The sequence below is a fragment of the Coregonus clupeaformis genome, unplaced genomic scaffold, assembly GCF_020615455.1.
Source record: "Coregonus clupeaformis isolate EN_2021a unplaced genomic scaffold, ASM2061545v1 scaf1443, whole genome shotgun sequence".
In the NCBI taxonomy this organism is placed as follows: Eukaryota; Metazoa; Chordata; class Actinopteri; order Salmoniformes; family Salmonidae; genus Coregonus; species Coregonus clupeaformis.
The window spans coordinates 59,488-73,848 of NW_025534897.1; the positions used below are offsets into that span (position 1 = coordinate 59,488).

The 14,361-nt window shown below is 44.9% G+C and overlaps 1 protein-coding gene across 1 annotated transcript in view; it reads right to left on the reverse strand.

Annotated features, from left to right (window-relative positions):
• Window positions 1–3,106: 3,106 nt before the first annotated feature.
• LOC121553366 (thyrotropin-releasing hormone-degrading ectoenzyme) overlaps window positions 3,107–14,361 on the reverse strand; it is a gene marked incomplete at its 5' end in the record, with an annotated part of 75,380 nt that continues 64,125 nt past the window's right edge. The window contains 3 exon segments of the mRNA XM_045218219.1: window positions 3,107–3,780; window positions 5,985–6,066; window positions 6,822–6,962. Coding sequence (XP_045074154.1) covers window positions 3,637–3,780; window positions 5,985–6,066; window positions 6,822–6,962 — 367 coding nt within the window.

Genomic DNA, 14,361 nt, shown 5'->3' on the forward strand with positions numbered 1-14,361 from the left:
GTTGATGTATGCGCTTTAGAACGTTTTAATTATATGCCCCAGCTTTTCTCCATTTTTAAAAAAACAATTTGTATCATGTTAAATATTAGCCACTATCAGGAGCCACTGTCAGTAACACCCACATACATTTATAACTGTCACTTTAGTGCTAGTTGTCTTCAGTTTGTAGCTTACATTTAGCATCATTCCATTCCAGTCCGTTTTCCCTTTCTTTCCCCTGTCACGTCTGTGTTGTTGTTCCCGAGGGTCGCTAGCATTAGCGGATGATATCTGGCTACCGCTGTGCAATAATTTGGAACACGTATCTTATTTGAATCATTATGGAACTCAGACCAAACGTAGCAGGTTAAACCTGGAGCCCGGTGCACGGTTCACCACGACTGGACCGTTGTCATACAGTTCCATGATTAGTGAGAATTAAGGTAGATTTATAGGACTATTGTACACTTTTTTCCACCTTCCAATATTTCATGTATTGAACTTGAATATGACAACCTTCAGGATGAATCAAACCAATGTATTTTTTATTCATCAATATATTTTCGGACGTAAAGGCTCATCAACCAGTTGTTTTATGATTCATACATACTTTCCTAACCCTAAAATGTGCCTAAATAATCTAACAGATCAGAGTATTTTTAAATCTACCAGTTGGTGATGAAACGGAGATGAAGATGTATCTCTTTCATTGATCCCTGTTGTCTGAACCCGTTCTCTCTATGTATTCTAGTCTGTCCACACAATTCTAATTAAAGGTACACCGTATTTAAAGGGATGGCTTAAGATAAATGTACCTGAAAACCATACGGAATGAAAACTCCACGAGAAAAACTGTTGGAAAGCAAGTGGGAGGGTTTTCAGCGGTTGAATTAAATGTATTCAGCATGCACAAGGGAACCACGCCTGCAAAGCCTCTTATGCACCTGCTAGGGTGATCACATTTAAAATACACCTGCTAGGGTGATCACATTTAAAATACACCTGCTAGGGTGATCACATTTAAAATACACTTGCTAGGGTGATCACATTTAAAATACACCTGCTAGGGTGATCACATTTAAAATACACCTGCTAGGGTGATCACATTTAAAATACACCTGCTAGGGTGATCACATTTAAAATACACCTGCTAGGGTGATCACATTTAAAATACTCAAATGCGGGACAACGGGATGAGTTTGCAGGACTTTTGTGGGACAGTGTCTTTTAAATCGACACAATACCTGTTTAGCAAAGGTGTCAGCCAGAGATGACGTGGAGGAGCTTGCAGGGATTTGTAGTTTTGCATGATGTCTACTTTGATGCTAATGAACGTTTTAGAATCTGAGAGTAAATGGAGTTGGTCTCCATACCAACTAATAGGAAAGGCATGTGTAGGAACGTTTTGGTATTTATAAGTAAGAATAGAATAGATGCAGACTGGCGTACGTTTGTGTAGGTCTAATATTTCTAAATCACTTTCACAGACTTCATTTTGGGAAAACAAATATGCCTTAATAATATTGGATTACTTAGAGAAAGCATTATGGTAATATATTCTACAAGGTGACAGAGGAAGGCAAGTACTGAATGACACATAATAATGCACGAAGCATGAAAATATACATCTAAATATATCATCTTAAATCTTCATGTACCACTGTTTTCAAGGCCACTCTAAGCTCTGTGGTCCATTGCAGATTGTAGATCATGTATGATAATCACTACCTTCATGAATCTAGTTGATGATCCCTATAATATACTGTATGGCTTACGTCAGCAAGTAAAAAAATTCAAACAACTTTTCCCAACACTTTCCTTTTTGTTCCTTGAGAATTGGTCCATCAAGACAAAATGGAAATGTAATGGAGCCAGCTGCATAGCAAACTCACTCACTCCTCTCCTCTCCTCTCCTCTCCTCTCTCTCTCTCTCTCTCTCTCTCTCTCTCTCTCTCTCTCTCTCTCTCTCTCTCTCTCTCTCTCTCTCTCTCTCTCTCTCTCTCTCTCTCTCTCTCTCTCTCTCTCTCTCTCTCTCTCTCTCTCTCTCTCTCTCTCTCTCTCTCATAATGACAGACACAGTCAGGCAGCGTTTCATTACTGTACAAAATAATTTATTTGTCAGCGTTAAAATCCCATTGCTGCTCTGATCAAAACACAAAACGATATTGTCCCTCATTTAGAAAAAAAAGAAGCTTTTTTTTTAATACATCAAAACACAACAAGAAAGGAAAAGATGGTGAAGGGCTGAAACTGTTTTCTTCTTGAGGTCTACAGTATCAAGGATTAGTCAGAGAGGATATAAATAGCAACAGACTTATAAGAGCAATGGACTCCCCAGAAAACTCAATGGGGATTTGCTCTCCCAGCCAAGTGTCAACAGTAAAACCTCATTATTGTGTTCTATTCTTCATGAAATGGGTCCACAGAGTAGACCCGGCTAGCTGTTAGCATCGGCATGTTAAGTTTATTGGGCTTTGCAGGGTAGCAACAAAACTAGTCATATCTGTCAGGAATATTGTAGCATATTTCCTCTGCGTTTGCTCAGACATGGTTTCTGACTGACACTTTGAAGTAATTAGCGGCACATGAAAACCAAAAGCGTGGCGTTTGACCAAAACAACGTACATTTCTACATTTCATCATTACTACACCACGGCTCACACAGGCTGTATCCACTGGCTCTCAGTCCGTCAGCAATACAGACCATTTGCACACATAATATCAACCGCAACTCACAACAGTTGTATTTTTTATTTTCACTCAAACACCAAGATGGTATAATCCAAGGAGACTCCAGTGCAAACAGGAAATATAAATTATGTTATTAATGATGATCGATCAATAATCAATATTGTGACTCTTTCGGTTATGGGGAGTCACCTTGTTCCTGCTCCCAACCTGCCTCCTGGGTTCTGCACAGAGTCCCCCTGGCTTAATGTTATTTAGGGAACCCTATTGGATGAGGAAGGAGGGTAAGTTATTATAGAACACATCACGCACAACAATGAACATCACATCAGCCGCAGGTACCCGTCCAAATGTTCCAGACGTCCACCTCAGTATGGCTCAAAGAGAAGGTTAAGGTCCAAACCGTTTAGGTACACATATTCTTTCATTACGTTATAGTTCCTGTTTGTCTTTGTCCTAATCAAAACAATGATTGTCATCATTGAAAAATAATAATACTTGTGCTTGTCACAGTTGTATCATATTGCCGCCATGTCCTCTTCCTGTGTCTTTTGTAGCGCGTTTGTCTTTCTCCTCAAAGGCTACTAAGAGTTGACCTGAGGTTCAAAGGTCATTGAAAAGGTCACAGGGGTCAGCTTAGTGGAAAACCAATCAGAGGAGGGATGAAAACCATGCATTCAAAAATAGAACTGTCACTGGAGATGAATGCCACCATGCAATATTTATACCAAGTCAAATCCACCTTCGACAGTCGGTCAGACTAAGGTCATCTGAGCCAATCACATCGTCCGTCTTCACTGTTCCCTCTCTGATGGAAAAGTTTTGGGGAAATATCTTATTTTGCTATTCAAATTAACATATTAATGTTTTCTCTTTGTTGAAACGTTTTTTTTTCTCTTGATTTTTTTTCTCTGCCCGTTGTTGTTGGGTCTGTAATAGTTTCAGAGAGGTACCATGCTTGGCTGTGTGTTAACCGTTGGGAGACTTCCTTAGCCACTGGAAGATCTGGCGTTCGTAGAGACTGTGCCATCTCACGTTGGCCTCCACGATCTCCACGGCCCGGGACAACGCTGGCCCCGCCCCACCTCCACTGATCTGGATGAACTCCTTCAGCTGAAGAAGGTAACAGACAGACACAAGCACAGAGTCAGGTACATGAGGGTATCCAGGCAACAGAGTCAGGTACATGAGGGTATCCAGGCAACAAAGCTGTAGGGGGGAATTCAGACCTGAGTCACGTAAATTAAACTTTATTTCCTTTTTATGTGCTTTTCTCTCTGCGTGTATTCTGACCTTGAACTTATGCATCACAAAAAGGTACGCGTTTTGGGGTGGAGATCAAAGTAATTGAGATGTCTTCAGATACACCTGTACTCTTTTTTACATTTGTAAAATTTTACCCCCATTTTTCTCCCCAATTTCAATCTTGTCTCATCGCTGCAACTCCAGAACAGTCTCGGGAGGCGAAGGTCGAGTCATGCGTCCTCCGAAACATGACCCGCCAAACTGCGCATCTTAACACCCGCCCGCTTTACCCGGAAGCCAGCCGCACCAATGTGTCGGAGGAAACACCGTTCCCCTGACGACCGTGGTCAGCCTGCATGCGCCCGGCCCGGCACAAGGACCGCGATGATCCAAGTAAAGCCCCCGTGGCCAAACCCTCACAACGCGGGGCCAATTGTTGCGCCGCCCTATGGGACTCCCGATCACGGCCGGTTGTGACACAGCCCGTGATCGAACCCGGGTCTGTAGTGACGCCTCTAGCACTGCGATGCAGTGCCTTTGACTGCTGCGCAACTCGGGAGGCCATGATACGCCGTATTCTGACCTTGAATTAATGATATATTTTCACCCATCAGACTATTCTCAATTTAATATTGTCTTTACTAATATGTAAAATTTGTTTCGATTTAGAATGGCCCATTATCAGATGGGCAGGAACAGGGGGAAGATAAATAATACGTGTCATCCGTGTGAAATAACGCATGGAGGACACTTTCCTGCTGGTTCCTTATTCACTCGTGTCTGGTAGGCTACTCTGGTTATTCCGCCAAAACCCTGTGTGCCATGGGCTCTCCAACCCTGTTCCTGCAGCTACCCAGTGATTCATTTGAGAAACCAAGTGAAATCTGTTTGGGAACATCGATAGTAACATGTCTGTGGTCCTCTGTAGCTCAGCTGGTAGAGCACGGCGCTTGTGACGCCAAGTTAGTGGGTTCGATCCCCGGGACCACCCATACACAAAAAATGTATGCACACATGACTGTAAGTCGCTTTGGATAAAAGCGTCTGCTAAATGGCATATTATTATTCACAACAAAACATATTTCATTAAACTGTTGACAGCCCCTTCTCTCTGCGCGCTGGAGAAAAGAACCAAGGCGAGAGGGGAGGAGGTGGAAACGCATGTTAGGTGAGATATTCTGTAGGTAAAAGTAATGTGTCAGCCCATTAATTAAGAAAATATAAAGAATGCCCTATTACTAGGCTATTCAAAATCAAATACAAAATTCACTATAATTGTAGGATTACTCTGAATTTGTTTCATTTAGGCTAGACCTATTATGTACCAAAGACATCTTAAATCAGTATTTATTAAATTGTTTTTCTGCCTTGTGTAATATGCAGTAGACTAGGTATTGTATAACGGCACATTTTTTAATTCAGGTTTTTTTTTTCGGGCTCGGGCTCATATATAGGTCTATGAGTCTGCATAAGCTCTAATATGCATATGGGTGTTTTGAATTACTCCCAGACACAAAAACATACAGGGGCAGTGACGTTTCTTTAAAGTTCAGAACTTCAGAAAAACTCTGTGAAGCTTTTTTAGCCAATTAGCGGCCCCAGGGAACAAATAACAAGACACTCGTACAGCATAAACATCCCTTTAAGGTTTTGGGTCTCTTCTCTATGGTTCTGTCAGTGGGATTACTGGACTGGTTCTGATGCCCACTGATCAGTGAGAAAAACACAATTACTTTAAAAATACTATTACTTTGGGGTTGAGAAATAAATGCTATGCTTCTTAGAAAACTTTGGAATTGAATGTAGACCAGACTGTCTCCATCAAATCAATGTTAAGACAATTTAACAAAGCAGGACTGATTAGTAAGAGTATTGCATATACCTGTAATTATCATACAGTAAACTATGCTTTTTAAATGACAAAATCCATACGTTTGAATATATTCAGCTTTCTTTCACATTTGTTATACTGTAATTTACAATGTAATTTAAATGTAACGTTTAATACAATAAGCTAACTGCAGTTCTTTACAGAAGACTGGGATACCTGAGTGAACCTTAAATAAACGTACCTCGTTCAGCTCTGTCTCTGTGTTTAGGAATTCAGTCACCCCACTGATTAGCTTTGAATTCATGAATAGGGCCTCCCCGTAGCTAAACAAGGAGAGCAGTGAGAAGAAAAGTTTTTTTTACAAACGCTGTTGTTCTATTCAGGCTTCCCTGAACACCTTTCAAAGAGCTCTGGGGCAGATCAACAAACAACAGTTTAATTCCATTCACTTCTACAGTATCTAGAATCTAGTTTGAATCAAGTATGCATCGTCTAGAAACCACAACTGAAATCACAACACAATCATTTTAATTATAAACTACACAATTCACAAGTACGGTACTGTACTTGGAAAACACAGGAACGTTAGTACACAAGTCACACATATTACAGTCTCTGAAATGAGGTTTTTTATAGTGTTATGATGTCATATCATAGTATCGTGGGGACCAGGTTGGAGTCACTAGATAATTGGCAATGGGGCCACGGAGTCTACATTCCGTTATGTTCAAAGGAGATTACTGAGGTTGATCTTAGAATAATTGATGGACAGGATATACTGACTTGGGGTAAAGAGTCATAACTTCAAAGAATAGGAGTGCCCATGAGGATTACCAGATGTTCGTGGAGAGACTTGTAACAGAGTGTATATGTAGAGAGAGTGGATCTTTGTTCTGGAGTTAGGAAGTTGGGAGAGGCAGGGCCATGTCCCTATTCTGTTATAACTAACCATGGTACCATATTAAAATATCTTATATGAACTCCCCATCAAAAGTGTCTAAGTACATCCTTACATTCGTAATCACTTTGATAACCTAGAAACTCATCATAACAGTCTCTGAGGAATTGAATCACTTACCGTGAATTCAAGATGTCCCACTTCTCCCTGAAGTACCTCCAGGCTAAGTGTCTTCCATGCGGGTTCCGTCCCACGTGAATAATGACATCGATGACATCTTGATCTGGGACCAAATCTGAGCTCAGAGATAGATTCAGCAGCCTGGAGGAGGAGGAGGAGGAAGAAGGAAGAAGAAGAAGAAGAAGAAGAAGAAGAAGAAGAAGAAGAAGAAGAAGAAGAAGAAGAAGAAGAAGAAGAAGAAGAAGAAGAAGAAGAAGAAGAAGAAGAAGAAGAACTGTGTCTAAAAGAGTGTACAGGATCGTCCTCATACAGGGAACTATTTATTTAGGGAATCATCCTTACAAAGGTACAACCGGTGTGAGTGCAAAAAGCACAATAAGACATGCTCAACTCTTAATAAATTCAGAAGTTTGAAGTAGTCTTTGGGTGCTGTAGTCCAGCAGTAATCTGACTGATAAAGTCTTTGGGTGCTGTAGTCTAGGAGTAATCTGACTGATAAAGTCTTTGGGTGCTGTAGTCTAGGAGTAATCTGACTGATAAAGTCTTTGGGTGCTGTAGTCTAGGAGTAATCTGACTGATAAAGTCTTTGGGTGCTGTAGTCTAGGAGTAATCTGACTGATAAAGTATTTGGGTGCTGTAGTCCAGCAGTAATCTGACTGATAAAGTCTTTGGGTGCTGTAGTCCAGCAGTAATCTGACTGATAAAGTCTTTGGGTGCTGTAGTCCAGCAGTAATCTGACTGATAAAGTATTTGGGTGCTGTAGTCCAGCAGTAATCTGACTGATAAAGTCTTTGGGTGCTGTAGTCCAGCAGTAATCTGACTGATAAAGTCTTTGGGTGCTGTAGTCTAGGAGTAATCTGACTGATAAAGTCTTTGGGTGCTGTAGTCTAGGAGTAATCTGACTGATAAAGTCTTTGGGTGCTGTAGTCCAGCAGTAATCTGACTGATAAAGTCTTTTTGGTGCTGTAGTCCAGCAGTAATCTGACTGATAAAGTCTTTTTGGTGCTGTAGTCCAGGAAAAATCTGATTGATAAAGTCTTTGGGTGCTGTAGTCCAGGATAAATCTGATTGATAAAATCTTTGGGTGCTGTAGTCTAGGAGTAATCTGATTGATAAAGACTTTGGGTGCTGTAGTCCAGGAGTAATCTGACTGATAAAGTCTTCTGCCAGTGAATGTATAACATAGATGATGTATTTCATTCCAGCAGTCACAATAGACACATTGGGGCAATAGAGCTTTCATCATCAGTATCAACATCCAGGGTGAAAACAAGAGTCCCGGCCCGGCTGAGGTGCCTCTGTGAAGTCAAGTGAACCACTTCTACTATTAAACTAGGAAATAAAGAAACGCATTAAGGCTGACTCAGTCTGGAGGAGAACGTTGAAATCCAATGACCAAAATACAGTTTTAATACCATGTATCAGCAGCCTCAGAAAGTATGAATCTGATGAGACCATAACAAATGTAGATATAGCCGGTAATGCAAACGAGACTAAAATGTCAAGCAGGCAACAACAATGATATTACAGAAAAAGACACCGCCACGGTATATATACGTTTCCAATTTGCAGTTGCATGCAGGGAGGCTAACTGCAGCACCGTGGTCTCCAGGAACCCGCACGTCTTTTGTTCTGAATTATCTCCTGTCTCTCTTCACCATTACACTGTGTTCTTGAACTGATAAGTTGATTAAGTTTATACCTCAACCAAATGGGGCTGTGCAACGGATTTCTAAAAACACCAAGACATTTGTTAAGAGGAAGAGCGTTGCCTCAGTATTCAAGCACTCAACATACTGTATTTGAGAGCTCCAGTCTTCAGTTTTAATCAAGCTAATGCTCAGTGAACAGATAACTCCTAAGAATGAATACACACAGCAAATAGCAATGTATTCAGTGTAGAATACTCCTGAGTGGCGCAGTGGTCTAAGGCACTGCATCGCAGTGCTAACTGTGCCACTAAAGATCCTGGTTTGAATCCAGGCTCTGTCGCAGCCGGCCGCGACCGGGAGACTCATGGGCGGCGCACAATTGACCCAGGGTAGGGGAGGGAATGGCCGGCAGGGATGCTCAGTTGATAGAGCATGGCGTTTGCAACGCCAGGGTTGTGGGTTTGATTCCCACGGGGGGCCAGTATAAAAAAAAATTATATTCATTAACTGTAAGTTGCTCTAGATAAGAGCGTCTGCTAAATGACTAAAATGTAATGTAGAATACACCTTGTTTTGACGTCTCTTGATAAGGGATCTGTATTCTACTCTTAATTGTTGTGATTCACACTCACAGCGGATGCTCAGTCATCATCCTACATTTACATTTTAGTCATTTAGCAGACGCTCTTATCCAGAGCCACTTACAGTAGCGAGTGCATACAATTTAGTCAGTTATCAGTTCCCGCTTCCATCCGCTTTTACAGCCATTTGGGAGATGGGACTCCTGTATCCTCCTGGTCAGCCGTTTGGGAGATGGGACTCCTGTATCCTCCTGGTCAGCCGTTTGGGAGATGGGACTCCTGTATCCTCCTGGTCAGCCGTTTGGGAGATGGGACTCGTGTATCCTCCTGGTCAGCCGTTTGGGAGATGGGACTCCTGTATCCTCCTGGTCAGCCGTTTGGGAGATGGGACTCCTGTATCCTCCTGGTCATCCGTTTGGGAGATGGGACTCCTGGATCCTCCTGGTCAGCCGTTTGGGAGATGGGACTCCTGTATCCTCGTGGTCAGCCGTTGAGGACAGTTATCGTTCTACTCTGTTTCCTGATCTCACAGCTATTATGAGTGAATGACACACAACACGCACCCCCTGTGGAGATGGAACACATTTCCCTGTTCTAACGTCTACGTTTCTAAACACTGATTTTCAGCAACACCGTCCCCAAACCCCCAGAAGCTCACACACTACTACACCACAACCTATTTCCCTTCCGACCGACCAACCGGTTGGACTTCAGAAAATAAAATGGCCCCCACACAGGAAATTATTACGCCCTTGAGTCTTCTGGGAGTGTTAAAAAGGTCGCCACCGGAGCTGTGATGACATGACCTCATTTTAGAGCAGGCTGAACGTGGCGTATCAGGGAAGGCAGGGTTTATCTGGCGCTGAGATCACAACACGCATTAATAAAAACATTGAGGAGAGGGATACAATTTAGTCCAAGGGTGCAGAGGAGACAGAAATCAATACTAAATGCAGGGCCCCATCTATTCCAGCCCCAGAGCCCCAGAGCTGAGCGGGGTGCTGGAAGGTGTATCTTGTCAATCCTGTCTAGTTTTCTTGTCTGTAGATGGAGTATCACGTATGTGCCTAAGATAACCCCCTACACACACGCCAACAGGCACAGACACACACACACATATATGGCGGACACACACGGGCACAAGCACACACACACACACACACACACACACACACACACACACACACACACACACACTTACACGGGCACAAGCACACACACACACACACACACACACACGGGCACAAGCACACACACACACACACACACACGGGCACACGCACACACACACACACACACACACACACACACACACACACACACACACACACACACACACACACACACACTGATCTAATCACGGACAGCAGCGGTTTTATTTTCAACCTGCAGTATTGCATGCGGTGTGAAATTCCAAGTGTGCCTTAAAGCCTTAACTCATTGATTCTGAGAGAGACTTACATTCCTGCTTCTACTAACTAGGGAATAGGGTGGCATTTGTGATGCAGCCCCTGTACATTGTAAAGTAAATGATTGACTCCGTTCAATTAAGCCCCAAAGCTCCAGCAGCTTCATCCTCTGGTAGGTAGCTTCTCTCTGGTCCTGTGGTGCGTGACAGAGACATTATTTCCCCAGGTCTCAGTGGGACAGGATCACAGCTGCTACACATGCTCTGCTTTTTATTCTGCCTGCCTGGCACACAATGACGGGGGCCTTGGCAAGTGCCACACACACACACACACACACACACACACACACGCGCGCGCACGTACATGCACGCACGCACACACACAAACACACACACACACGCACGTACACACACACACACACACTGGCGACGGGGTGAGGGGAGTGCCTTGGCGTTTTATTGGCATGTGTGTGGCATTTTTTGCATTTTATTCTGCCTTGACACACATTAGGAGAGGGGTGAGGGGTGTGCCTTGGCAAAAGCTCTCCCCCCCCACTCCCCTAACTCCCCCAGCCATGCCAATGCCCTCCCCCAGGACAGTGACTCATACTAATTAGCTGCAGAGCTCGTTGGTGTGTCTCCTGCCTCCTGTCTCCCTGGCCTGTCTGGCACGACGCAGCTAGATACTCTCCTCTCTGTTCCACAGCCTGTGAACTAATGCCCCTCGTTGGCTCTCCTCTCCAAAAACACACAGTTATTCTAATGAGGATTCTGGGTATTATCACTGTTCTATTGCTGTTTTCTCTCCAGGCATCTTCATTAGTCCCACATGACACAAGCTGCCAGGCAAGAGGGGGGCAGAAACAGATACTGAGAGAGACACGTTTAATAAAAATGTTTTTAAACCCACGGATAATAGCTGTTATTTGACAGCCGGGATCATTCCTATGATCAGATTTATGATTGTTGTCATGTGGCAGGCGATCATTTGGATTATTTCTGATAGATTAGTGATTGATCACTGAGACTTGCAGGGATCATAAACCCTGAATTATGCTCTCATCTTCCTGACAACCACTTTACATACATACTAACTACCCTGCTTCCTGAAAATCCATATGTCACGCTTACCGCAATCCCCTCTCTGGTGACCCTACAGCTGGCCCCCCAGGCCCCAATAGGGGACACTAGAGGGTTGGACTGTGTGTGAGAGGGCCTTGTTCCAACCTAGGTACCAATATGATATGTTGTGATGTCCGTACTAGCATACCACTTTGAATGCCCAATACATTGATTCTGAAGTGCTATGCTAGTGTGGACAGAGCACTGGATGAGCAAAGCAAGACTTGTGTATGTTTCAGATTGACTCGCTTCAAATCATAAATGTCCTTCTACATCTCACACTGTAACTAGCTTGGTGAGTCTTCGTGGTGAGGTCTTTAATCTGGAAAGTCAAGGTCTACAGTACAGTATTCTAATCCCCAGTGTTAACCTGTATTAAAGGTCAAGGCCTACAGTACAGTATTCTAATCCCCAGTGTTAACCTGTATTAAAGGTCAACATCTACAGTACAGTATTCTAATCCCCAGTGTTAACCTGTATTAAAGGTCAAGGTCTACAGTTCAGTATTCTAATCCCCAGTGTTAACCTGTATTAAAGGTCAACATCTACAGTCCAGTATTCTAGTCCCCAGTGTTAACCTGTATTAAAGGTCTACAGTACAGTATTCTAGTCCCCAGTGTTAACCTGTATTAAAGGTCAAGGCCTACAGTCCAGTATTCTAGTCCCCAGTGTTAACCTGTATTAAAGGTCTACAGTACAGTATTCTAGTCCCCAGTGTTAACCTGTATTAAAGGTCAAGGCCTACAGTCCAGTATTCTAGTCCCCAGTGTGTCATGAGCCCTCTCACTCCACCGGGTTACCACCTTAATTGGTTTCCACTATCTTCCACTCTGCTCACCTCCCTCTCTCTACTCAGCCTAACTAGCTCCACCTGTCCCTGCTCTGCTCGGCTCTAATTACTCTGCCAGCTGCGCTGCATTACCCACTAACCTCTCCCAGTATTTAAGGCCCTGTCTTTCAGCTCTCCGGTGTCAGATCGTCTGCAAAGCTCACACCTGGAACCTGTTTGCTCGCGCTTCTGGCTCACCCTGGTTTTGTGACCCCCGGACCTGCCTGTTTATTGGATACTCTTCTGCCTTAGGAGATCCAGACCTGCTTCTGCCATTACGACTCCTGACTACTCTTCAATCCCGGTAACTCTGACCAGCCTTCTGCCTTGCTACTACGTATTTTGGATTCCCTTGAACTGTACTGCTGCCTGGTTTCATTCCGCCCTGTTGTGTCTGTGTCTCCCCCCAGGACTTCTGGACCACCCACCACCGGCTTCATAGGACGCATCGCTGCCACTGGGGGGGCACAGACCCAGCGCATTGGACGGGATCCCTGTTACCCCTGGAGCCTTCATTCACTCCCTACTTCCCTTTTCCCTTAAGTTTAATAAACTTTCTGGTGTGACGCAATTGTGGTCCTCTGGTCGTCTGTCTGAATCGTGACAGTACGATCTGACCATTATGGACTCAGCGCACACTTTCCCCGACATGGAAACCGATGAGCATGAGCAGCAGTTCCAGCAGCAGCAACAACAACTCGCCATGCTCATTCAACTCCTCACCAACCTTACCCCAGCCAGTCTGCCCACCAGCCCAGCCCCCGAGTTACCTGCCCCGGTCATTGCAGCCGCTGCTCCGGAACCCAAGATTGGAAACCCCGAGCGGTTCAACGGCGATTCAACCCAGGTCCGGCCATTCCTGACTAGCTGCCGACTTCAGTTCTCCTTGCAGCCAAGGACCTTCGCCACGGAGGGGGCTAAAGTTGGGTATGCCATCACTCACCTGACGGGCCGAGCTCGACTCTGGGGAACAGCAGAGTTCGAACGTCAAACCCCCGCATGTGCAACCTTCGACCTGTTTGCTGAGGAGATGCTGAAGGTGTTTGACCTGGATTCACCCACCGCAGAGGCGTCTCGTGAACTGTTCAGTATTCGACAAGGCAGACGTACAGTCGCAGACCATTCCATCGACTTCCGAACCCTGGCTAGACGAAGTTCTTGGAACACACCACCGTTGGTGGACGCGTTCTTCCATAGTTTGGCTGACTATATCAAGGACGAGTTGGTCTCCCATGAACTGCCTTCCACTCTTGATGAAGCCATCGCACTGACTGTCAGGATCGACAGAAGGATACAGACCCGTCGTCGTGAGAGGGGGCGCCAAGGTCCACCTACTACCGGCATTCGGAGAGATCCGACTGGGCTCCTGTCATCTACTGCCACTCACCCAGGTCAGCTTGATCAGTCTGAGCCTATGGAGATTGGGCGAGCCTCCCTCACTCCTGCAGAGCGCCAGCGCCGCTTCACCTCAAACCTCTGCCTCTATTGTGGAGGTGATGGACATCGTGTGGTAACCTGCCCTTTAAAGGGCCGAAGCTCACCGGGCGTAGGGGGAGTCCGGTCGAGTTCAATGACCATCCAGTCCTCCGACCGCAAACCCCTGCTGCAAGTTCACCTCCGCCTCTCTGACTCAACTCACACCCTGGCTGCTCTGGTGGATTCTGGCGCCGAAGCCAACATAATGGACGTCAAGCTGGCACGCCAACTGGGACTGGAGAACCTCCGTTTGACACCTCCTATTCCTGCCCGGGCACTGGACGGACACTTACTCGGATCGGTCACTCATGTCACGGCCCCGGTCTCGATGGGTCTGTCCGGAAACCATCAAGAAACTATCCAGTTTCACCTGCTCCCCTCTCCAGGCCAACCCCTCATCCTGGGTTACCCATGGCTCCGCCCGGCACAACCCTCAGCTCGACTGGGTGACCGGGGTGATCAGGGAGTGGGG